The following is a 25,150-nucleotide window of genomic DNA, read 5'->3' as shown; positions in this document are numbered from 1 at the left end:
TTGATGAGGGCCTCCCGAGAGCCAAGGCCGTCACAGCCAAGGCTATTGAGAGCGGTCTGACAGTCCGCGGGTAAGCATGACTTATTTTCGTACTCAAAAACAGCAGTGCCTCATTTGACACAAATTTCTAATCATGGTGTTCTGAGATACAGATACGTGTCATGTGTCTTTGCTGATCCCTATGATGGGCCGACGCCAATAACTATGGTCCACCACGCCACCAAGAGCTTACTCGATATGGGTTGCTACGAGGTTAGCCTGGGAGACACACTAGGCGTTGGTACGGCGCTGCAAGTACGAGAGTTGGTCAACTACCTCCGCGAGCAAGGCATCGGCCCAGAAAAGCTGGCTGGTCACTTCCATGATACGCACGGGCAGGCTCTGGCCAACGCTTGGGAGGCCTACCAGTGTGGGATAAGGACATTTGATAGCAGCGTCGCGGGTCTGGGTGGTTGCCCCTTTGCACCGGGCGCAAAAGGAAATGTCGCCACAGAAGATCTGGTGTATCTCTTCGAGCATGCAGGTGTCCACACGGGCATTGATCTGGCGAAGCTGGCTGATGTGGGGGATTGGATTTCCAGAAAACTTGGACAGGACAATCAGAGTCGGGCTGGGGCAGCTCTTTTGGCAAAAAAGAACATTACTCAACGGTCAAAACTCAAAGAGCAAACTAAGCGGCCTGAGTGGATTTTATCACGCAAAACCGATCTTGTATCCGTATTTCGAAGCGGACCCATCGGCAAAATCGTTCTCGATAACCCCCAGAAAGGCAATGTCCTCTCGGCGAAGATGATTTCTCAGCTTGATGAAGCTTTCTCAACTCTAGATAACGACGAAATCATAACACGAATCGTTATTACGGCAGAGGGAAAATTCTTTTGTACCGGGATGGATCTAGGAGCAGTGGGAACAGGCAGTGATAGCCAGACACGAGCCACATTATTTCGAGGACTAACTGGCCTCTTCGAAAAGATCGACGGTTGTTCCAAGACGACGATAGCCTCGGTCAACGGACCTGCTTTCGGCGGGGGCGTCGGGTTGGCTTTCGCTTGTGATTGTAAGTGAGACTAAAGAGCCAACCCTTGCAAAAATGCCTCTTCTTCGCATTCCGGCAGCTACTAATTAATTCTTGTTCTAGTGCGGTTGTGTACCAGGTCAACCAGTTTTACGCTATCAGAGGCCAAGCTTGGACTTTGTCCAGCTGTGATCTCCAAGTACGTGGTGAGAGAATGGAGCGTTTCACTTGCACGGCAGGCAATGTTGACCGGAAGGCCGGTGACGGCGGAGGAGTTGCACTCCATTGGTGTTGTCACTGTTGTATGCAGCCATGCGGATGGTTTCGGGAATGCTTCGGATAGTCTTGTGGACTCGCTACGTTTCTTGTCTCCAAGCGGATCACGCATGTCCAAGGAGCTTGTTGATTTGGGATGGAAATATGGTGGAAAATCCGAACAGCATCAACGTGTCTCTGAACTGTTTGATGAAATGCTGCGGCCAGGGACTGAGGGGTCCTACGGGGCAAGCGAATTTCAAGCACGGCGGAAAGTCGACTGGGATGCTTATCGTGCCGGTAAGCAGAATACAGTCAAGCCAAAGCTCTGAGTAATAATATGCCACCTTTCCTACTAGAGCATGCATCTTGCTAAATGTAGGGCAGGATCTATCAAAGCTCAGCCGATAAGTGTCAAATGACATATTGCCGCACGGTATTTTCAGAGTAGTGATGCTATTCTGTTAGTTTGAGAAAAGGCTTGCCTCAAAATTCGTGCGGCTTCGCTCCACCCAAAAATGACAAGAAAAAGGACGGCGGCGGCTACAGGTCAATTGACTATTTGCATGGGCCGGGAGATTACCATGCCGGCAGTATCAATAGATGACCAGGCAATGATATAATGTGGAGCTACTGACTAGGACGAGCATATTCTGGAGCAGACCTAATAGGAATGTTTTGTACAGCATTTCTTTTATTAGAAAGAAAGATGGACAGGGAGATACTCTTCGGGGAATGTTTTTTGACAGACTCTGAAAAGAAAAAGAATCGGCTTTCCCATTCAACCCATGCCCTGGGATAAATCTCGATTTATAGAAACAAACTTACTTGGACCGTTTGTTGATCGTGAAGATCTTGCTCATGAAGCTTGTTCACTCATTATAGTATTTGCACTAATTATTTGATCCATTTTCCACTTATTGACCAAATCACGACCATTTTTGCTGCATGGATACCTGGGTATTTCTGTGATTTCTATTACATGATCAAGTACCTTTGATCAATAGGCACACCGCGCTCGGTGTCATTTACAGAGGAGCCAACGGCAGCAAACCGAAGTGAACTGCTGTTGTAACAATATTGGGTGGAGACGTCACTACTGGCACTTATGCACAGGATGTACTGAGTACACTCCAAATGGCGGCTCACCCCGGGTGCTGCATATGCACGATACGTTCCCAGTACTTGCTAACTGGATATGGGCATTAGTAAACCTTATTCTGAAGCCTATGAGGATCATGGGTTGGGACAACCAAGGTTCCCCGCAATTTGACAGATGTCCATGCTTCGGGTCCGTGGGGAACGCTGATCACGATGGTAGTTGGCTTCTGACATCAGCCTCAGGCTGCTCTACACTCCTTCTCAGCAATGTCGTTGAAGGACCTCAACGATGGAGTCTACTCGTCTAGGTTCACAATTTCCTCCTCACATCACCCTGGAACCGCAGCACGCCGGGGTCATCAAGCGCATTCGTCAGGCTTGCAGCAACTGCCGGTACGTAACCCTATACAGACGTCCGGGCGTCAGGGGTAATATCCTGAGTGTCTTCAATCGATGCCGCACGCATATTTGACCAGGTGGCTCCGCCCACTCTCGGCTCAAATCAGCACCAGGTTTACAGAAATATGAAGTTTCCGTTGCAGACACGAATGAGCTAGCTCACAATTGGCATTAGGCAGCGCAAGACCAAATGCTCGGGCGAGAAGCCCCAATGCGTCAATTGCAAGCGAATCAAGCGCTCCTGTCACTATGAGCCATACTCGGCGACCTCCACGTCTGCGGCTCTGGCCACACTCCAGAGCTCTCAGATAACATCTGGTGCTGAACCCGGCTCTCAGAATGTGAGAAAAACTTCGTGGTATTGGGGTCTATACTTGTAGAAACTGAAGAGACACACAGTCCGAGCTTTTGCAAAGGATAAGGACCATCGAAGACCAACTCGCCAGGCTCAGCGAGGCACAGAGGCACGTGATGCTATGCATCTGATCTCCATATATTGGGAAACTAACAATCATTTATAGATCCTTGAGCGACGGTCCTTCCAGCCCTGAAGGATCCTCCCCACATTCGAACACAACCGACAGAAACTACGACACAACAGCGCGTCGCCGTCGACCCTCCCATATCCTCTATAGACCCTGGATGTCCTCTACAGCTCATCAGAAGTATGGTTTCCCTTTAATATTTCATGAAAATAATCCACTTGATAACTTACAATGTCTAGAAGATTCAATGTACTGCCGCCTCACAGCATCGTGGAAGCACTCATCGATACGTATTTCGTCCGAGTCCATAACCAGCCATACTCGTACTTCCAGGAGGAGAGCTTCAGGCGCAAACTTGAAAGCGGGTCATTACCAAAATGTCTTGTGTTTGCCGTCATCGCAAGTGCTCTTCGATTTGCAGATCTCGACTTCTACCGTGGTGCAGTTCAGGAGGCGCAGGCTGCCTATGCGAGGGAGGCATGGCTCTCCGTCCTGAACGACCACATGACAGCCGAAAATTCGCCGAGTATCCACGTAGCTCAGACAACAAACATCTTGGCGATCATCGATTTTACTTGTGAGTATCGAGACAGCCTTTACTTCCTGGGTCGCGGCAATTGACTCTAACCTAAACCAATAGCCGGCCGAATCAGCTCAGGATGGCTGAAGATCGGCCTGGCCATCAGAATTGCCCAGGACCTCCAACTGATGAAGGAGCCCAGCGAGGAACTCTCCAATGTCGAGCGAGAAGAGCAAAGGAGGGTGTTCTGGTCCATCTATCTTCTGGACAAACTAGTGTCTTGTGGCAAATCTCGCCCGCCAGCCATTTCGGATGAGGATTGTCAGGTCCAGCTGCCCTGCGACGAGCAGACATTCCGCAATGGCGGCCAGAAGAGGACGGCCACACTCGATCAACTGCACAAATGGGACGCCGAGTCTCTGTCCACGTGCGGAAATTTTGCTCTAGCCCTGCTGGTTGGGTCTGCTCTTGGCAGATGCGCCCGCTACGTCCTCCATGAGCGCAGAAGGGGCGAGATACCGCCTTGGGAGTCCACGTCCAATATGGCATCGATCAACTCCTTCCTCTTGCTGGTTGAGTCTCACTTGCAAGTCGATGACCGGTCCATTGAGGAAATAATCGCTGACAATAAGCTGACGACGGGAGACGATGGTATTGATCACCAGGCAATAGGTCATGTAATATTTGCTCACGCGGTCTTCCATCTGTGCCACATTTTGCTGAATCATCCCTTTCTCCTGCGGCTACACCTACCAGAGTTATCCGACGGAGCCCCTCCGAGCTTCCTTTCACGGGCTTTCCGGACTGGAGCTGAGCATGCCCGTAAGCTTGCAAACTTCCTCGTCGATGCGGCGAAGTCCGGCTGTCATGTCGCGTCCTCATTCTATGCGTACTCGGTTGCAGTCGCTGGTAGCGTCCTAGTGCTCCATTTCCATGCGGCACAAAACAAAAGGCCACAGCGTTGCGCAGAGCTCGAAGAGAGCATCCAACATATTATAGACACGTTGGACCGTATGGGCTTGTTCTGGCGGCATGCCTCCAAGATGGTAAGTGCTTCTTGTGTGCTTCCCATCACGGGGTCCCATGGGCAAGGAATATCACATGAAGCCTCAAACTTTTCTCGGAATCATTCCGCCCGTTTAATTAACACATGCATTGTAGAAAAGCCGACTGTTATCCTTCAAGGAACACGGACACATCTTCGCTTCTATTCTTGACCCCCGTGCGCAACCAGCGCTGGACCCAGAATTTGAATCGACCTTGTGGTCGATGGTGGACTATGGGACCATGTGTTCCGACGGTACGCTCGTTATGCCTACACGGCCCGATCCAGTGGCCCCAGCCGAAGGAGAAGTACCCCAGGACACTCCCTGTGGGAGCTTAGAAATGAGTGTAGGAGGGACGGCGACGGACGATATCTATATGCCGTCCTCTGATCAAATCCATTCAGACCAAATGGTCTTCGAGAACTTCGACATCCATTCCCTGGATTATCTTCTCGATCTTCCTTCAGGCAGCGGTCAAGCATAAGCCATGGCGGTAATAGGCGCACCGGCAACTTTGCATAAAGGAAAAGGAGTCAGTCGTCTACAAAATCATTCTTTGAGTTGTTACAATATTTTTGCTGCTATATTACGTGGATTCTTGATACATGTCATTGAATAATTAACAGTAGCATTCTCATCTGGTGGGGCTAGCCTCGTACTCGCTCGCATTCGGGTCAATTTTTAAGCCGCATTGGGTTTTCCGGTATCAGGATTAGTACGCATCCTCCTAGTGAGTTGCTCGGCCTAACCGCTGCTCGACACGGGGTCTTAGTCCAGCACTTCGGCCATCTGTTCAGCGCAGATGTACCTGGACGATCAACGCCATCTTCCGAAATTAGAAACCTCCGGAAAGCCACACTGCATGCACGCCAGCCTTATGCATGTTGTGACAGAGCCAAGCGGACATGGTAGTCACGTTCCCTACTTGAAAATCTTGCTTTGTACGCAGCCCCGTGTACTGTCCGGCTACACAAAAATGCGATTACTCCACAGTCCCGAGCCAACCCGAGCCGCCCACAGCAACTAGGCCTGGAGTAATCAGAATAGTGCGTACAGCCCGTTCCTGTGCAACGCGGTCGATGTCTCCTGAATCTGGAAGTGGCTCCCTTTGACACCCATGCGCGTTCTGGATGAGCCACAGCCACGATTTGTGTTCAAATATCTACTGCAAACCATCTTCGTCGAGTCGAACCGACCGACAATTCTCATATCACGCGCTCTCTGCTCTTCGTCGACTTACATTTGCGATTTGTTGTACAGAATTACTCGACTTTCGTTGCCCTTCCATTTCATCCTCTTCTAGCCGACATGTCGACTTCTGGTGACAGCAGTGATTCCTTCTTCGCGCTCTACAGATACACGCCTTCTCTGGAAGCCGCTGCTTTAACGGGGACACTTTTTTCGATTCTCTCCATTGTCCATATTGTCAAACTTTGGCAAACGAGGTCGTTTTGCTTTATCCCCTTCGCCATAGGAGGCATTTGTAAGCTTTCCAGGTCTGTGCGCACTGGAGCCTAGTACTCATCGCTTGTACAGTTGAGGCTGTAGGCTACTATGGCCGAATCTGGTCACACTTTGACACGACTGCCATTGGTGGATTCGTCCTGCAGTCCCTTCTGATCCTCGTGGCTCCGGCCCTTTTCGCTGCCTCGGTTTACATGATACTCGGGCGCACAATTCGCGCTGTTCATGCCGAGCACCATTCAGTCATTCCCATCAAATGGCTCACTAAGCTTTTCGTGGTCGGCGACATCGTGTCATTCTTTGCCCAAGGCGGTGGCGGTGGCATTCAGGCGGCTGGAACTCTGGAATTGTATGAGGCGGGTGAAAAGATCATCCTTGTCGGTCTGTTTATTCAGATCATCATGTTTGGCATCTTCATCGTTAGCGCCATCGTCTTCCACCGCCGTACCGTGCTGCGCCCAAACACCGAGGCAAGAGAAGGTCCAGTCCAGTGGAAGAATCATATGTGGACCCTGTACTGCGTGAGTTGTCTCATCATGGTGCGGAGTGCCTTTCGGGTTGCAGAATATGCACAAGGAAATGCAGGGTACCTGATCCGCCGGGAGTATCTTCTATATCTTTTCGATGCAGCGTTGATGCTGGTGACTATGGGGACATTCTTAGTACAGTACGTCGATGACCTGAACCAGACAACGACTAAATTCTCAACCGTGGAGATGGTGGACTTGGTGGATAGATCTTAGGAGAAAGTAATGAATATATCTCTTGGCCACATATTGCCGTTCCAGCAACTATCATATCCCATCGTGCAGATTTACGGTTCTGGGTTGATTAAGCAGGCTTAGGGTTTGTTCATACAGTTCATATGCAACCTCGTTCCTGCTCCTCTTCACGATGAATGTAATATCGGGCGGCCGGGCGGGTAGATGATATCAGCGTCGCAACGCCAGATATTGGATGCTAATGGTGTCCAGAGTCTATTTGGCTTTTGGACTTCCAAATTTGACATCGCCAGAACCACCCCTTCCGACCTGCCTACATGCAAGAGCAAGATTAGTGAGAACCGACTGTAAGGAAAGTTCCTGTATCGGCACGTGGACTTGCCTTCTGCCAGAATTCGCTGTGCAAATGCCTACGAAAGAAAAACTAGATCAAGTAGTGTCAGTCATAACCCTGATGGTTGTAACCTCGGACGTCGTTGTCACGTGAAGCAAGGGATTGGTGGTCTGCGCCCGAATACGAGCGAGTACGAGAGCAGGGCGACAATTAGCACTCTACGACTTGCAAGCCCACCTACGTCGACGAATCAAAGCAGACCCTTGTCGCAATCAGTAACTGGCTGTGTCGTTAGTGCTGCGCACACACCCTCCATGCCTCCAGTACGTGTCATGCCATGATCTAAGGACACATTCCACAAGCCTGGTTGGGCCGTCGAAAACGACAAACCCGAGGTCACCACCTTCAAGATTCGCACAACCCAAATTCCTCCCATCAGCTCAGCCGAGTTGCCCGAGTCGCCTCGGGACGAAGCCGAGCCATGTCACGCGCCACGTCGAGAAGATCCCATCCAAAGAGCCGCACCGGTTGTGCGACATGTAAGTCACGGAAGATTAAGGTGAGTGAGCAAATGTCTTCGGTCTAGTTAGCTGTCAGTGGTCCTGATACCGATGCCGCTAGTGTGACGAGTTCAGGCCTGCGTGCGGTAACTGTGTCAAGCACAATGTTGAGTGCGACTTCATCGACGCGGCGTATCACGCAGCGAGCTCGTCTCCAGGATCCTCTCAGGGGCTAGATATGCAAAACCTGGAGCTGCTACACAACTTCACAACAAGGACCTTTGCCACTCTGTCTGACAGCAACATAATCCGAGACTTCTACCGGGTGTCCGCCGTGCAGCTCGGACTGCGATGTGATTACATTATGAGGACACTACTGGCGGTCTCAGCGTTGCATCTTGCTTATCACCGCCCTGACATGCGGGACCATTATCGCTCGTTGGCAATGACGCATCATCAGATCGCCACAAGAGATGCCAGTCAGGCCTACTACACTTACCTTTGTACTACTGCATCATGACTGACGAGGTGACGCAGTGCCCCTGATGACCGACACGGATCCTACTACAGCAGAAAGGCTCTTTCTCTTTTCTGCTCTCACCATCTATTTCGCTTTGGCTTGTCCGCGGAAAGGCGATGGCGCTCTGCTAGTCGGTGAGAGCGGGTATCCAGATTGGCTATTCCTGCTGCAAGGCACGCGCGCATTCACCCGCATCCTAGGCCCTGGAGTTGACGGTCCCGTGGCTCCTCTTTTCAATCACGGCGCCGATCGTTGGCTGGCTCGAGACCCGAATCCCGAGCCCGTGTCACGCGTACACGAACATTTAGACAGCATGCGGTCCTTAATTGCTCTACGCCAGCACGATGTGGACTTGCGCAATATCTACTTCAAGGCAATTGATGAGCTGGCAAAGTCGTTCTCAGTCTTCGACAAGGCAGGCGGCGGCCAATGCGACTTGACTGACGCTTTCGTGTGGATCTTCGAAGTTGCCGAGGACTTCCTGCCACTGCTGAGGGAACCGACGCAGGAAGCCGTGGCTATAATGGCCTTCTTCGCCGTACTCCTTAAGAGACTCGAGAAACAATGGTGGCTGCGAGGCTGGGCGGATCATTTAATTACTAAATCGTACAACCTGTTGGACGACGAACATCGTCTTTGGGTCCAATGGCCGCTCCAGGAGACAGGTTACGTGTCATAGCGAGTGCTGAAGGGAGCGAATTCGGCAATAAAAAGTTACAGACTTCAGGCCGCAAGTACGTGCTGAAAGTGTGCAGATAATAGACAGTGTTGTCACTATCGAGCGTGTCCTTTTAATTAACCCTGACTGATGAGGTATTCATTCGGATCCTTCCCTCACATTTGCACTTTATTTCCGAAATTTCCTGACGGCCTCTCAAATATAAAATGGTTGGTATTCCGAGTGAGCTGTGATGCTCGTGCACTCAACTCCAAAATACATTTGCGATCAATGGCTTAGAGAGAAACCATAGTTGATGCTCTAAATCTAAGACCCATCGATCGTCCAGAGTCAGAATCTTAAAAGGGTGCTCTCAGCACATTATCCCCAGCTTGTATATGCTGAATAAACTCCAGGTCCTTCTTGCTGCTTCTTGTATCGGCCTTGTCAAGGTACCGAGTTCTTTGTAGCGTTTGCGACGTTTACAGGTGCCCCGGATTTGCTAAAATCGAGCCACGGTCTTGAATCCACTAATACGAAGAATCCGAGCCATGCGGCCGAAAAGGAGGGTGGCGCTGCTAGGGCCCGCAGGGTTGCTAAGGGCGTTCAGGACCAGCTAGTGACAGGAACTCAACTCCGTCGCTGAGGTCCAGCCAAGACGTGAATAAACATCGTAATTTTTATTGAGCTAGCTTGGGACTTTTCTGAGATTGACATAATTTTTCAGGAGAGCCAGACTCAAAAGCTGTCGGCAAACACTAAGCACGAACCGACTCGGCGAAGTCCGTCCATGCCAGTCGAATACTTGGAAGCCCACAAAGGCGTGGCTCGGAAGGGAAATTACGAAGGGACTCGAGATTGCGAGTCGCACCTCGAGATGCTACGACATACATCTCCTCTATAAGTATGGCTTCGCATTGTGGTGCTCATATACGTGATGAAGCACAGCCTCTGTCAGGGGGTCTACCGATGAGGTTCGCGAAGAAATAAATATAACAAGATCGAGACCCAGAGACCTTGTTCTTCTGTCTGTTAATTTTATCATCTTAGAATACTTTTGCCCTGTACTATAGCCACTATTCATGATGCATGCGCTCGCATTGGAGCTGACATGCATATTTTTCCTGGCCATCGGACACGCTAGACCTCACTCGGGCTCCGGGCAAACGACACTTCGCTCTACGACTGTTTCTTCGGAACTCATAACAAGTACGAATGATACCACGACCCTGAGTGCTACCGTCGGTGCACCGGCGATTGTCACTTTGGACTATGGCCATTCTGTGGAGGGCATACCGACCTTCGAGGTCGTGAGCATTGAAGGCGACACGTCTGTTTTCGAGATTACCTATGCTGAATCGCTAGCTGCATTCAACACGTATATGGTGAGACAATACAAGACTCTTGGTACTGCTGGAGACTTACTGACATCGTATGCTTCCAGAGCGATGGGCCTCTTCCGCTGGCAGCCGCGATGGATACATATCGAGTCAATCGCTACAATGTGACAGGGCCAGGAACTATGTCAAATCGTCTGATCCAAGGCGCCTTCAGATATCAGCGACTCAATCTTTCTTCCCCGGGAGTTCTTACACTCCGAAATGTCGGTGCTCATCCAACGCTTCACACGACACCCCTTACAGACTTGCCCGGCTGCTTCGAAAGCTCCGACGACACATTGAATCAAATTTGGGCAGTCGGCGCACGAACAATCCAGATGACAGAGGTACCCAAGAACAACCTGCCTGATTTCTTGGAAGTCACCGCAGACGGTGCTTTGGCCGAGAGTGTGGCACCTCAAGTCCTTGGAAGCGCGGTCGCCGCTCAGCTGTTGCAATACGATCTGACCTTTCAGGTCAAGCCTCTGGTGGGAGGTTTTGGGTTCACTGTGCTTTCCGATACCCAGAATTCGGGTATCTACATATCATGCGACTTGAAGAACGGTAAGATTGAGGCATATACTGGGTCGACTCAGGAGAACGAACAACTGCAATCATTCAATCTACCATCCAACCTCACGATTGCTATGGAGTCATGGCACACCGTCCAGGCGAAAGTGGCAATCACAGATATCAAAGTGACTATTGATGGCTGCGATGTTTTGACCATGTCCCAGACGGCACGAGTTTTTGGCTCTTTTGGCATTGGCGCATCATTTGGCCACCGAGCAGTCTTTCGAAATCTGTCCGCCCACAATACAGACGGCACGGAGATTTATTCGCATCCATTGACCGATACATCTTTCTTGCCCGATTTCTTTATGGGCACAAATCCAGCAGCCGCTATGGTGGACGGCTCTCGAAGAGATCGAATTGCCTACACAGGCGATCTTGACATAGCTGGCGGAGCAGCGCTGGTCAGCACTCATGGGCTCGAGTACATCATGGGAACTTTAGATTTGTTCGGCTCCTACCAAGCAGCCCCCGGATTTTTCATCCCCACGGCGAAGATTCAACAAGCCCCTCTGGAACAGAAACTAGATGTCAACATCACTGGATTGATCGGCTATTCTTTCAACTTGCTCACTGCCGTGGCATCGACTTACATGCACACTGGTAATGTCACCTTCGCGCAATTTTGGGCACCCAAAATCCAGGCCATGCTTGACTGGGCCAATTCTCAGACTCTCGACAACGGACTTTTCAACCTGTCAGATCCTTCCTTCGGCGGCGATTGGAATTACTATGACCCCACCCAGAGCGTTGTCGTGACCAAATTCAACGTTATCTACGCCTACGCGTTGCAGGAGTGTCTCACGATCTTGGCTGACGGCGGCATCGACAACGCAGTTTATCAAGAGAGACTCGCAGGGCTTCGCAAAGCCATCGACACCCAGCTTTGGAGTGACGAGCTCGGTGCGTATTTCTTGTCGGAGAACATGACAACCGGGTTTGGCCAGGACTCTAACGCTATCGCCATACTTGCCGGCGTCAACCTTGCCGCCAACCACTCATCCCAGGCTATTCTGTCCACGCTATCAGCCGAATTGATGCAGCCAGCTGGGCCCCTTGCATTCTCAAGCGACGTTATTGCATCTGGGTTTCGGCCGTATATCAGTCCGTTCGCATCTGCCTATCACCTTCGCGCGGCGTTGGCATCCAACAACAGCGATGCCGCTGTGGAGCTGCTCAACAAGTTATGGGCGCCCATGGCTGACAGCACGAACGCAAACTACACTGGCTGTTTCTGGGAGACTCTTGACCAGGCCGGCCATCCTGGACTCGGAATCACGACAAGCCTGTGTCACGGATGGGCTGCCGGACCGTCAGCGGAACTTACCAAGTACGTTCTTGGTGCTACACCGACCAAGCCTGGCTGGGCAGAATTTCAAGTCACCCCCCTGACCCTAGGCCTTCGTTCAGCTAAAGGCAAGATTCCCCTTATTGATGGAATGGTGGAAGTTGAATGGGCTTTTGATAGCAAAGGTCTACTAACTATGACCGTTGACGCACCTCTGGGAACGACTGGTACTGTCAATCTCCCAAGTCCCATGTTGATCCTAGCCAAAGACTCGGGGTTGACAATCAATGGTTTCATACAGGAAGGTGAATCATTCGAAGTGGTGGGTGGAACGTCACTCACTTTGGTTCAAACTATGACTTCCTGAGAGAGAGAAGGCAAAAGCAGATCTTTTCTCAGGTAGGAATCCATTTGGTCAGTACTTCTTGAAGCGACTAGCATCTACCCACTTCGATTACCAAGGCTCGAACTGGTCGCCGTATTGGCTCGTTAGAATTGAACGATATTGAAGCCGTTGGACAGCGCAAGACACGTCCAATCTCAGTGCTGGTTAGAGTCCTCATAAGGTCTAATGCCGGCTTATTAGATAGCAACATTCTGGCAACATCTTTTGTACTTACACCCATCAGAGGGAAATAAATCACGAGTAGGATAATAGGGATTATATTACTATGGATAACAGAGAGGGGGCCTCAGAAAGCGTTAGGAACTTAACTTTAAGAAGAACCGTAAGATCTAGGTAACTCGCTCATCAAAGTCACAATCTTAGATTTCATGTATTCTTGCTTCTTTTCGCTCCAATCATAGCTCTTTTCCTTCCCTCGGACAGGGCCTGTCATACTGCGGACGGTCTCGTCTATAGCTGATGAGTGAAACATTCGATAAGATATCATTAGCAGTCGGGACGCACCTTGGATGAAGCTCTTTAGGAGATTATCCGCTGTGGCCTTGTCTTCTCCACGAAGCTTTGCCGCGTGGACGTCGCCCCACTCGCGCAGCCTCTCGACCTCCTTGCTCGCGAGCCTGTAGGCCGCGTCCTGGATGCTCTCCGATCTTCTTGCCTCTACAGTAGCAGCACCAGAGTGTGGCGAAGACATCTCCACGGCCGTATTAAGAAGCTCCCACGTCTCGGCCTCTTCTAGGTAGGGTTCAATGAGCTTACTGCCACGCGTGCTCCGGATCTCCCCAGTCTTTGTAGCCTCCCCGGCTTCAGCATCGTTTCCGGCAAGCTCGCTATCAATCATACAACCTCTGCGAAGCATCAAGATTGTTGGAATGAATTGGTACAGATCATCCACCGCGTCCTCGATCTCCTTGCTCCCCTGTTGAAGGAGGTCATCTAGGCTGGAAAAGTCGATAATAGGCATGTCTCGGTGAATAGCAATGTCGACTGCGCCGTCCATGGCGAGACAGGCAATCGTTTCCAGCAGACCTTGTTTCAGATCTCTCCTCGAAGAATCCTTGACAAGCTCAGTTAAGATAGATTCTGCGGAAGCACAGCCTTGGTCAATTTCCTTATCTTCTCATGCTAGAAGGAGTGTGTCTAGAACATTACCTTCTAGAAGGATTATGTCGACAAGGACTGTGACAATGCATTCCCATAGCTTGTCATAGCAAACCCTTTCTTCATTCACCCCTGCTCTCGTCAGTAAATCCAACGCCAGAGGCCCCTCGAGAATCTCTCCCCATCTTGCCAGCTTAGCTGTCAATGAGTCCAAGGATCGGGTATTACTGTTGAAGCTCTCGATCAACCTCAGTGCACTAAGTGAATGTCGGTACACGTAATGAATCACACGGGGTGGAGGCTGAGGTGCTGATGCGATATTGTCGACGTATTCGTCAGGCTCTAATGACGAAATCGTCTGTGACGCTGACCGGGTTATGGAGGGCTGCCTTGCAGATTCTTCTCTTGGGATAAATGATGACTCATGATACGCTGGAGGAGGCATGATAACCTTCTCCAGGGCCGTGTTGATGCTGTTCACGGCGTCGATCAATTCGTTTAGATCCTCTTGCCCACGCAGACCCCAGATCAGGGCCGCTCGGAACCTTGCGGATAACCTCTTGCCCGTGGGGTTAGACCTCTCGAATCGCTCCACTGCATTTTGCAGGAGCTCATGAGCGTCCGTAACGAAGCGAACTATGGCACGTCGGTGAGAATCGCTGAGGTTCTCCAACACCGCCTCCGTGCCTCCCGGCTGGTGTTCGACATAATTCATCCAGAGTGACAACCTAGTGCGCTCTGTGAAAAGTCTGGCCTCAACAGCTTTGAACCTTGGGTCCGAAGTCGCATGCGCGACTCCTTGGAGACTTTTAAAAATGTCCGCAGACTTGGCTAAAATTGCTAGCAATTGCGTCGTCAGGACAATGACAGATAGCGGGTCCATATTGACAGTGTCGCTAGTCCGCGGCCAGGGAATAGGGGTTTTGGTAGGAAATTTTTGTGATCGAAGAAGAAAGGCAGTCCCGTCGCAGCAACCGTCGTAATGTAATACGGAATATGCTAGGATAACAACGTTTAGAGTTTGAAAAGGCACATTCCACCAGAGCCCCGCGAGGGCTTTCATTCGAGATGACGTGTGTCAAAGCTGACTGATCTTTTTACACTCCAATACGCGTGGCATCACCGGCGTGTGCCGCAGGCTGCAGGCTGCAGTGCAGGGCTGGGTCTGCGAATGGTGATCCGCAGTACTACGGTTCGCAATGCAGTATGAAGTGCGACACACCAGCGTTAATCGACTTATGACAGGTCGACAATTGTTTGCCTAGCCTCGACGTGGCTTTCAGCTTTGCGGCTTATCCGATGATTGCCTCCCCTTGGCATCCGCCCCCCGCTTCAAAAAGGCAGTCAACTAATGCACGGCATCTAATATGATGATAACAAATTTACTCATCCTATCCAAAACTGCATTTTGCGGGTGGGGTCCAGCACTTCTCCCCCTCGGGGACCAGCGATAGGTTGATAGATGCATATCCAACCTCAACGTGGCTTTCAGTTTTGCCGATGACTGTCCCCAATTGGGCATCCAACCCCGTTCCACCCAGGCAGGTTGATCAGTGTAGTCTATATGGCTGAACCCCTTCCCCTTCCAGATTTTTCCTTTAAACTAAGGTTGTGCGAACTACAATTTGCGGCTGGCTCGGGCACTTTCGCCCTCCTATTAACACTAGTCTCCCTTACTGCATCGTGCTAAGCCGCGAATGCACGTCTAGACTTGGAAACAAATGACCAAGAACTCTTCTGGTTTCGTCTTTTAAAAAGAAGGTGAGATTTGTCCCCTTTTAGCAGCTCTCGTCCAAAATGTTCCTTTGGACCTTTCTAATGCTTTTGAAGAGCATCCGGTGTGTAACAACATCAGCCGTTCTCTTTTTGAGCATTCGGGCCTGTTAAGAAAGACATCGATAAGGCTCATTGCTTTGAGTGCTCCCGAACTTTCTTCCTGATTGAAGAGACTCACTGCTAGGCTGGCACTCGATGATATCAGTTGTCATTAGCCATTAACTAGAACTTAGATATCATGGATCCCGCTACAATCACGAAATTGACCTTATCTGGGATCTCTGCATTTTCCTCCACGGTCAAATTTTGCACCGAAGCCTACAATGCATATAGACTGTCTGAAGAGTTTGGGACAGACTGGGTCAAGGTCCAGCGACGGCTTTTTATCCAATACACCAAGTTCGCAAAGCTTTCCGAAGCACCAATTCACTGGTTTAGAGGCAACCTTTGGAATCCAGAGGACGATCTCTCCAGAGCTGTGAAGATGCAGCTGATTGACATTGAGTCACATTTCAAGCAATGTCATGATCTCATGAAGAAGTACGAAAGCGAAGGTAAGTAAAAATACTGCAGCGGTACGCATCTAGACTATCGATCTAAACACAGCTAATCCAGCACGCACTATGTAGATGAATCAATGACAGATATGGCCATTGAAGCCGATCCGTCTCACACGCAGCATTTAGAGCCAACAATTCAGCAAGAAGAAGCCCAAGGCAGCTTGGCGGTGAAGGGAAGCTACGGGACTACAAAAAAGGAAGCCCAGAAGCCCCATGGGCTTAGAAAATTGGTCTTTTGGGGTAAAACCAAAGGCAAAGTTGAAAGACGTCCGGATTCATCCAAGTCAGTGGGAACGGAGACTGCATCCACCTCGACGTTGAGTACTGGCGGTTCCTTGCCAAGGACCGATGCGACCAGCTCCAAGGACGTAACATCGCCAGGTACGTCTCTGTTTCAGACAGAGGCAGACGAAGAGGTGACTGTTCCCTCGCAAGGATCGCGAATTATACCCAAATTCGTTACTCAAGGAATGCAAGAAGTCAGCGACCAGGCCGTGGAAAAGCAGTCCACAGCTGGCAAATACAACAGAGTCCGATGGGTACATTATGACCGCGAGAACTTTTTGAAGGCCATCGATGACATAGAGCGTTGCAATACTCAACTTGATAGCTTGTTGCAGCTCCATGGCGTCAGCGATCCTGCAGACGTGCTGGGCGTCACCGACCGAGGGCAGCCGGATCAGATGGAAAGGACCAAACAAATTCAAGGGAACTTGAGGCGCCTTCACAGCGCCCTTGTTAACTCAAATCCGGCACAGGTAAAGAGCGCGACCCAAGTATTCTTCACTATTCAGGTGAACGAGGACCCAGAGGGGCTCTCAGAGGAGCTGGTTGAGATAGACGACAAGCTCCCCATCTACTCAAGCCAATCTTCTGTCTCCGCCCTACACGCCCATATCTCTGGCTTACAGGCTGAGCCGTCGGTTCTCCTCTACGCTAGTACAAGGCATATCAGGAACGAGGCCGACACCCTTCCGAATGCTCCAGATGAGGTTGAAAACCTTCACACGAAGCTTCGCAGTCTAGCTGAAACTACCAAAAGGGGAGATTATGAGGTCGTAGGAACAGCGCTGAGCACCGGGCACCCCAGAGACTCTCATGTCCTCATCTGCCACAGCAGCGGCCCTTGGTATGTGACCAAATCGCTGAAAGAATTCCTCAGCGACGCTTCCTATACCGAGTCCCTGAGTGTGGCGCAGCGTTTGTCAGTAGCCCGTCTGATGACACTCTCCTTTCTCTATTTCGGCCATCTGTCTCGAACTACGGATAAATATCCGAGGCCGGAAAATGTGCTATTCTACGAGCTCAGAAAGACCCCGAGCGCCCATTCCGACACCGTCACCGCGTCAGCTGGTTCCGAAGAGTCCAGCCACGAGGACAACGCCCAACCGGAAGCATACATTCTGAATCCATACCTAGCCATCGGACTGGGCCGCAAGAAGCATAAAATTGGCGGCCAGCCCCTGGGCGCTACCTCGGGGCTGGCGCGGCGCACCGTTAACCCTGTGGCCGAGCTTGGGCTGGTCCTGTTCCAGGTCGGGACAGGTACGGCCGTCGAGTACGGGTCCGGGGCCGAGGGGTTTCGCAGAGCGGCCCGGCATGCCCGGTTGTCCCTGTATGAGCTGGTGTCCTCGTGCGGACCTGGATTTGCAGAGCTGGTGGGGCTTTGTCTCGATAAGGGCGAGGACGTTTTCGCGCCTGTCACCGATGCAGACGATCGCTTCATGGAGGACCTTCGGGGTTGGTTTCGGAGGAAGGAAGAGACTTCGATTGAATGAGCCCACCTGTTGAGAGTAAATGATCTGGGCCTGGAGACTATCGAAGTAAAGCTATTGGGGGCTCTCATCTGTTTACGATCGTTGTTTGGTTATATTTTGTGTTGAACTCATCTATGCATTCGTTCAAGTAAACGGTTCAGAAGATGATGAGACTGGCCAGGAATTATATGGACAGTTTGTTATGTTCGCGACAAAGTCAATTCCTCGCTTGATGAGAAAGCGGCGGTTCATATTGGCCACGCCAACAGGTGTGGCGACCAACTCCCAATCCCTAAGCCAAAAAATTACTGGTGAATGCCGAACCCATCATAGAGAAGCATCGGGGCTGACTTTCAACTACCAAAAGGACGACGTTCAAAGGCAGGAAGGCTTTGATTCAGACCGAACATACTACATCCCTCTGCGACGAAAGCGGCTTAAACCATAGCAAACGAGGTATGTTGAGCAGGCCAGGCTCCTCAGCTCATCGAGCAGGAACATGGCATCGAGCAATGAGTCGCAGCTGATCTGGATGGCTCGACTTGCTGGGCTGCTGCTATAACTTGGAAGACACCCCGTATCTAGACATTCTGAGCATGGCTTTTCGTAGCCAGTGGCTACATACCCAGAGCTCTCACCTGGCGACCGACCATATTCAGTGGCAAGAGGTCCATTAAGTTCCTGGGACTCGATTCAAGCCTTTTCTGGTTATTCCTTTCCTAGGGCGAAGTCGACTGTAGTTAATACTGCGTCTTGAAACCCCAGTATAGTGCATGTCAAAGCCACTGACCCAACTGTAGTGGAACATTATTAATGAAGGATTTGATGGGCATTGTCATCGCCTGAGACACGTATGTATTTGAACCATATTGTGACGCCTCTCATATCTGTCGTATAATGTTCAAAACACAGTGCCATCACTTCGAATAAGGATTGGGCTTGACTTGGTCTCTGGCCGGCGCTGAGCCGCGATTTCCCTGCCAGATTTCCAGGTCCCAGCCTCCAGAACTTGAGCCATGGTGAGATGGACCCCTTGACCCATCCGTGATACGATGCTTTCGTATACTCGGTCCAGCAGATTCAATGTCAGAGCACGCCACTCTACGATAACATCATCGGCCGCGTCAAACAGAGGCAGTTCTTTGCCAGATGCCTTGATCCCCCGCTCATATGCCTCCTTCTTCAGCGTGATAGCCCCTAGATCGACAAAGAGGCCACCGTTGCGATATTCTGGCAAAGCTGTCAGGGACTCTGTGTTCTTCCACTTGATATCCAAGATCCTCTGGAATGGAACCATCAATGAGTAGGTGAGCCATTGAGTTAGCTTGTGAAACGGCTGAATACCGGCCGTTACATCGTCGGCCTTGGAAGGATCGGTGTGTTTTTTCAATGTGCTCAGCGGCCAGGCATCACCTATCGGGAATCCGTTGACGGTCGTGCGGTCTTTGGGCCAGCATGGAATCAAAAGAGTCTGGAGAACGTCCCAGAATTTGAGCACATCCAACTCTGATGAGTTCTCGGCTGTTTTTATCATGTAATCTGAGAGACCAGTTAGAGCACATATCATGTACTGGGCGATTCGGGATGCGATCTTACCCACGAGGTTTCCCGGACGGCCTTGCTCTCCAAAGACGCCAGGATTCTTCAGCAAAGACTCTCCAATACTCCTGAGAAGAGCTGCGCGAGAATCTATTCCCAAGATGGGGTTTTGTTCAGACACTTGAAATCCCGTTGCAAGTTTTTCATCCGTCATATTTTTCAATCCTTTGCCTGTTTCATGATGGTGATGCTTTAGCATGGAACAATCACATGACGAGTTTGTACGAGATAAGACACATACCATTGACTGAGGGGGTCTTTTCGGACACCGCGTCGGTGAAAGCAACCGAGTTGAACATATAGAGACTGGCAACAGCAATGCCTTCACTTCTCTCATACTTTCGACCGGTCTGCGGCTCCACAAAGCGCCAGTAATCACCAGCACCAGCATCTAGAAGCACAGAGACAGAGAACAAATCGATGAGGCGTCGAGTGAGTTCCAGATCATCAGTCCCGGTAGTCTTCCACGAGTCAATCATGTTCTGCACACGCGGCACATTGCCGACATCGAAATGTTGCCAGCGGCCGTGGGGTGGGATGGTGTCATATTTGTCAGGTCCAAAATCACGCTGCAAGAGGTTAATTCGTCATGCTGCGCGGGGTCTTGGGAAATGGTTAAAAACCTGAATGACAGAGATGACGAAGTCAGCGACATCACCGAGTTTGTCTTTATGGAGATCGAAGTGGGCTAGCTCTCCGGCTTCTGCGGCCTGCCAAACAACCTGAGCCCTTTCTCGCACGGCTCGAAGAGATAGCAAGTACTTGACATGAGGATCCATGGCTCTTGCTTTTGTGTGTGCGTGTATTGATTTGTATATCAAGGTTGAAGCGATCCGTTAGCGCGTGTTTTGTTTGTGCTATATCCAGAAGCTGGAATTTAGGGGCTGGAGGCAGGCAATTGGCTTTATAGATAGCAGCAATTACCTCGGGCTACAGTTACGTGCTAAGGTGAGCTGGCAAATGTCTTACCCCGCTTGTGGTTAGTATGAGCTCTGCCAAGCCAAGGCAGCTGAACGGAGCACGGTTAGCCTGGTGGACAATGAACAGGCAAGATAGGCGCTCGACATGCTTATTTGGGTGTTGATTGGTGTTAACCAACGCCAGCCAACACAATGTGTCTACTGCAGGCCTGCGGCTGAGACACCTGCAGGTGGAGAGCTGCACATACTATCTGACTGGAGAGGAGAGGCCTTCATGAACTGCACATGATTCGTGGCCTTGGGCAACCAACCCAAGTTCATCGCATCACACCTTTTTGTCTCGCTGTCTCTCTCTTCACTCTGCTTGATTAGTAGCCTAGCAACCTGCCAATACATACTGAAATGCTTGGACTACTTCACATACCAAGTTCATCGCAATGACCTCCAAAGACGACTCGCGCATTACGCCCGCTAACGCTGCCACCAAGCCACAGGCAGGCGGTAGAGGTCACCCAAATCATACGAGACCACCACCGTTTGAAAGAACAAAAACCCCTATTGCTTCTTCCAAGGGGTCTTCTGTTGCCATCCCCCAGCCCCCTCTCCCTTATGTACCCGGCGCGTGCTTCGATATCAAACCACATAAGCCCCCGCCTGCGTTCCATAACGGCAGCGGACACTCTGGGCCAGATCCCAACGAGTGGGATGATGACCCGTGGCCTGGTTTTGAAGGTGCACCCAGCACTATTGTCGAGCTGTGCCTCGAGCACCGGCCCAGGAGAACAAGCCCTCCTCCTGACCAAGCCCCTCCTCACGAAGCTACACGCCGCCTCCAAGTCACACAGCAGATCCGTTGCGGTGACCCATGCAATGCCCAAGTAGTGAGGTGCCGTGTTTACGGAAAAGGCATTGACGGGAAGGAGGAGCTAGACGGGAAAGACCTAGTCGCCAAGATCTTTGACCCTCTTTATATCGGGCTTGAAAAGTGTGAGGAACACGAATGCTCACCTACCTACTTTGCTGAGCACTACTACTCCTCTGAGGCGGCTGCCTATATCAGGATTAAGGAGAAGAAGCTGGATGGAAAATATACACCTAGGTTTGAAGACTGCTGGTTTCTGGAGCTACCTCTTTATGATGCCGAGGGCCGCTTGATGGCCCGCCGTGAGGTCCGCCTAATCCTGCAGCAATTTATCCCCGGCGATACTATGGAGGCTCTCATCAATCGTGGGGAAGTAGAGAAGATCGACCCTACGGTTCGGATGGGCTTACTAGACCGCTTAATGGAGGCCCATAGCCAGCTCAGCTGGGTCGGGGTGCAGTCCAACGATCTGCATCCTAGGAACTACATGGTATCGAAAGATTCGATCGACTTTGATGGGTGGCAAATTACGCTGATTGATTTTAGCCACTCTCGTGTGCTAGAACATCCCGACAGTGATCGGAAAGACAGGCCGCTGCCCGAATCTCCAATTACCACTCTGGGACGCTGTTGGCCGCCTAGGTGTCAGCGCTGGATACCAAAGGAATACGACTGCCGCAATAAGGAAAGCTTTGATAGAAGACTCAAGTGGATGAAGAAGCGGTGGGAAGGCATGAGCGAGTATGGGCCTATCAATTCCGAGTGGCTTCCTAAGCCGCCCTGATCAGGACTCCAAGTCCAGCACCCGTAGTGACAACGACTTGTGTTGGTATCTTTGATAGGATGAAGAGCCTTGCTGGGTCCGGACCAGTAGGTAGGATGTTTATTGAGCGCACCAGGGAAAAGATAGAGATCTGAAGTATGCTGATTGGGTAATGACGTGAAATATGTGCACATTTTTACGTTATAATCGTGCTTGGTTGGGGCTGGTGAAATGTCAGCAAACCTGATCTAATGTACCCCCTCAGATGACCACATACTCGGTGATTGTGGGGTTATTCCCGTATTTCCGTTATTTTCCTCCTTTGGTATCGCTTTCTCTCTTCCTTTTGCCCACCCTCGATTTACTGCATAGCTGTCAAGAAGCTTTTGTCTTTGCTTTGGACGTCGTCAACATGATCAAGTCCAGGAGGTTTGAAATTGGAGCTGGATGCCACTTCAACATCGGTAAGATTCGATGAAACACTGCAAGAATTTGCTCGAGAAGAGAGTCCCATAAGTCGTAGTTTTGCTCGTGGCTATGCCCTTGACAGATGTTGTTGACCGAGAGTACCCGATGATAGGACTGCGAAAGTAGGTCATAGCACCTTCTGTATTGAGTCTAGGCACTTTTAATACCATTCTTATGATATGACATGCCTCGTCAAGTGCACTTAATGTTCAAGGCATGATTTCATTCGGATCTTACTTTGAAAATGTCCCGTAGAAACGATTCGCACTACATGGTGACCAAGTTTCCAGCCTTTGATGCAAACGAGGCAAAGGGTTGCTTGCTTCCTTACTCTTGCAGGTTAAGTGACTGCGAGTCTGCGTGTTGTTATAATCCATATTGGTCAGGAAACCAGACATGCTCATAAAAGTGTGGCGTCGAAGAAATGCAAATCAATGACTATGTGTGAGCTGCGCCTCGTCATCCGTAGTTCGAAGTCACGCAATCTCCCTCGAGGGGCTATTCATTGGGGCTGAGACACCAGACACTAACACTTTGCACGTGAATTATATTGTATAGCTAGATTTGAATCAGAACCATTGGAATGGGCCATAAACGAGCCAGCAGACATTTGGCCCGCTGGCGCTCTTCACGTTGGTATATAATGGTCAATGGTTTCCCCGACGTCGCCCGGGAATTGACGACAAGAGATAGCCAAGCCCAATGGAAGCCACCCCAACGGCGGTGGAGCAAGCGGGCTGGTGGCACCTCGGTAGTCTAACTGTCAGCAAGTGCACACTGTTCACTTATCCGGCCCCCCCGGGGAGCGGAACCGGCCGCCTCCGGGACGTGGGAAGCCTTCGCCTCAGTCATGGCTTTGGGGCTCTGTCACATCTTATCGAGACACTCCACCCGGTGAGCGCCGGTGAGCCACGCAATAGCACCCCAGTCGGTGTCTTTTTTGAGTTCAGCGCCGGTGGAGTGGAGCGGGCACATTTGTCTTGTCCGCGGCTGCCCTGACAAAACTGACTGACTGACTGACTGACTGGTTGATAGACCGACTGCGGTCGGCCGAGTTAGAAGCTGCGATGTGTGAGTGTGGGTGTAACAGGAATATATATCATGGCCTCTATTACTCCCCAACACCGGGAGACAGCCGCTGTAGGAGCTTCCCAGCCTTGAGCACTTGAGTCTACCTCGACTTCTAAATCCCACCAAACTTGTCCATATTCCAAAATGGCCATCCAGAAAGCACCCCCTAATTCCCGCCCCGAGCCCAGCAGCGAGACCTTCCAGCTGCAGCTCTCCTCAGGCAACGGGCCCGTCTACCGCACCGTCCAGCGCACGCCGCCGCGCGACGCAACCCCGTCCGAGATCCCCATCATCGACATATCCGGCATCTTCAGCGCCTCGCTCCCGGACCGGCGGGCGGTGGCGCGGCAGGTCCACGCGGCGGCGACCAACAACGGCTTCTTCTACATCAGGAACCACGGCGTTCCCGCCGCCGTGACCGACGCCGCGCACGCGGGCTGCCTCTCCTTCTTCCGGCAGCCGCAGGCCGTGAAAGACCGCGCCAACGCGCGGCAGTCGGCCTACTTCAACGGCTACAAGCCCCCCCGCACGCAGCGCATCAACCCGGCCGAGTCGGTCGACAACCGCGAGACCTTCTCGTGGACTTACGACCCGCGCTGCGACCCGGCCGTGCCCTCGCTCGAGTCCCTCCCGCCGCGCGTGCGGCAGTTCCTCCGCATCGAGCCGGACGGTCCCGCGGGAGAGGATGAGGATAAGAAGAAGAAAGAGGACGGACAGGGCGGAGACGGAGATGGGGCGGGAGAAGAGTACAGGCGCTTCCCCTGGTCGCAGACGACGACGGTCCCGCACTTCGCGCCCGCCGTGATCGCGTACTGGCGGTCCTGCCTGGCGCTCGCGCGCGCCCTCGTGCGCTCCTTCGCGCTCTCCCTCGACCTGCCCGAGGACTTCTTCGACGCCAAGGTGACCCACCCGGACGCCGCCCTCGCGCTCAACTACTACCCGCCGCTGCCCCTCACCCCGGCGCACAGCCCGTCCCCGGACCAGAGCCCGACGCTATCACCTTCTTCACAACAACAACAGCAGGAACAGGTCTCGATAGGCTCGCACACAGACTTCCAGCTCTTCACGATCCTGCACCAGGACACCGTCCCGGGGCTGCAGGTGCTCTCGCGCGAGGGCCAGTGGCTCAACGCGCCGCCGATCCCGGGGACGTTCGTGGTCAACATCGCCGACTACCTGCAGCGCATCACCAACGACGTCTACGTGTCGACGGTGCACCGGGCCATCAACAACGGCGGCGGCGGCGGCGGGTCCTCAAACTCACAGCAGAACCATCGGGAGCGCGTCAGCATGCCCTTCTTCTTCGGCTTCAACATGGACGAGAGCTGCGCCGTGCTGGACAGCTGCGTCGGCCCCGGCAGGCCGCGGCGGTACGACGAGGTCAGCTGCTACGAGTGGGTGCAGCGGCGCGTGAGGGCCATGCACGACACCCGCGAGCCGGCGCAGCGGGCATGATGACGGCGAGAAAGGACGGTTGAGGCAGTCAGGTAGCCAGACAGGCAGACGGTCTGACAAAGACTGTTCCTCGCTCGCTTCGCTTCGCTCTATGAGATTTTTGGTGGTCCTCCGCCGGCCTCGGTTCGAGTGCGTCATACTGTCGCTCAGCGGGTG

At 51.7% G+C, this 25,150-nt stretch overlaps 9 protein-coding genes across 9 annotated transcripts; 7 read left to right on the top strand and 2 right to left on the bottom strand.

Moving 5' to 3' along the window:
• Positions 1–2,660: 2,660 nt before the first annotated feature.
• On the top strand, positions 2,661–5,305 carry J7T55_001561 (uncharacterized protein; the record flags this gene model as incomplete). Its single annotated transcript, XM_053145668.1, has 6 exons — positions 2,661–2,764; positions 2,946–3,111; positions 3,372–3,435; positions 3,533–3,832; positions 3,896–4,821; positions 4,937–5,305. The coding sequence occupies 6 exons, from the start codon at positions 2,661–2,663 to the stop codon at positions 5,303–5,305; spliced, it is 1,929 nt and encodes a 642-aa protein (XP_052991822.1).
• Positions 5,306–6,129: 824 nt separating this feature from the next.
• On the top strand, positions 6,130–9,040 carry J7T55_001560 (uncharacterized protein; the record flags this gene model as incomplete). The annotated part of the gene is made up of 7 exons (XM_053145667.1): positions 6,130–6,304; positions 6,358–6,806; positions 7,260–7,354; positions 7,501–7,531; positions 7,704–7,880; positions 7,963–8,194; positions 8,379–9,040. 7 exons carry the CDS (start codon positions 6,130–6,132, stop codon positions 9,038–9,040), a joined length of 1,821 nt encoding a protein of 606 aa, XP_052991821.1.
• Positions 9,041–10,104: 1,064 nt separating this feature from the next.
• J7T55_001559 (uncharacterized protein) lies at positions 10,105–12,626 on the top strand (the record flags this gene model as incomplete). The annotated part of the gene is made up of 2 exons (XM_053145666.1): positions 10,105–10,404; positions 10,464–12,626. The coding sequence occupies 2 exons, from the start codon at positions 10,105–10,107 to the stop codon at positions 12,624–12,626; spliced, it is 2,463 nt and encodes an 820-aa protein (XP_052991820.1).
• A 349-nt stretch (positions 12,627–12,975) lies between these two features.
• J7T55_001558 (uncharacterized protein) lies at positions 12,976–14,646 on the bottom strand (the record flags this gene model as incomplete). The annotated part of the gene is made up of 3 exons (XM_053145665.1): positions 12,976–13,115; positions 13,170–13,745; positions 14,055–14,646. The coding sequence occupies 3 exons, from the start codon at positions 14,644–14,646 to the stop codon at positions 12,976–12,978; spliced, it is 1,308 nt and encodes a 435-aa protein (XP_052991819.1).
• Positions 14,647–15,777: 1,131 nt separating this feature from the next.
• On the top strand, positions 15,778–17,877 carry J7T55_001557 (uncharacterized protein; the record flags this gene model as incomplete). The annotated part of the gene is made up of 2 exons (XM_053145664.1): positions 15,778–16,093; positions 16,169–17,877. The coding sequence occupies 2 exons, from the start codon at positions 15,778–15,780 to the stop codon at positions 17,875–17,877; spliced, it is 2,025 nt and encodes a 674-aa protein (XP_052991818.1).
• An 880-nt stretch (positions 17,878–18,757) lies between these two features.
• On the bottom strand, positions 18,758–20,234 carry J7T55_001556 (urg3; the record flags this gene model as incomplete). Its single annotated transcript, XM_053145663.1, has 4 exons — positions 18,758–19,395; positions 19,453–19,545; positions 19,697–20,024; positions 20,088–20,234. The coding sequence occupies 4 exons, from the start codon at positions 20,232–20,234 to the stop codon at positions 18,758–18,760; spliced, it is 1,206 nt and encodes a 401-aa protein (XP_052991817.1).
• A 578-nt stretch (positions 20,235–20,812) lies between these two features.
• On the top strand, positions 20,813–22,021 carry J7T55_001555 (uncharacterized protein; the record flags this gene model as incomplete). The annotated part of the gene is made up of 1 exon (XM_053145662.1): positions 20,813–22,021. The coding sequence occupies one exon, from the start codon at positions 20,813–20,815 to the stop codon at positions 22,019–22,021; it is 1,209 nt and encodes a 402-aa protein (XP_052991816.1).
• Positions 22,022–23,170: 1,149 nt separating this feature from the next.
• On the top strand, positions 23,171–23,527 carry J7T55_001554 (uncharacterized protein; the record flags this gene model as incomplete). Its single annotated transcript, XM_053145661.1, has 2 exons — positions 23,171–23,362; positions 23,504–23,527. The coding sequence occupies 2 exons, from the start codon at positions 23,171–23,173 to the stop codon at positions 23,525–23,527; spliced, it is 216 nt and encodes a 71-aa protein (XP_052991815.1).
• A 156-nt stretch (positions 23,528–23,683) lies between these two features.
• Positions 23,684–24,994, top strand: J7T55_001553 (uncharacterized protein; the record flags this gene model as incomplete). Its single annotated transcript, XM_053145660.1, has 1 exon — positions 23,684–24,994. The coding sequence occupies one exon, from the start codon at positions 23,684–23,686 to the stop codon at positions 24,992–24,994; it is 1,311 nt and encodes a 436-aa protein (XP_052991814.1).
• Positions 24,995–25,150: the final 156 nt, after the last annotated feature.

The sequence above is a fragment of the Diaporthe amygdali genome (assembly GCF_026229845.1).
Source record: "Diaporthe amygdali strain CAA958 chromosome Unknown NODE_21_length_814164_cov_65_183785, whole genome shotgun sequence".
NCBI lineage: Eukaryota > Fungi > Ascomycota > Sordariomycetes > Diaporthales > Diaporthaceae > Diaporthe > Diaporthe amygdali.
Note: the sequence above shows the minus strand (reverse complement) of the source record. Positions and strands in the feature narration are given on the sequence as shown.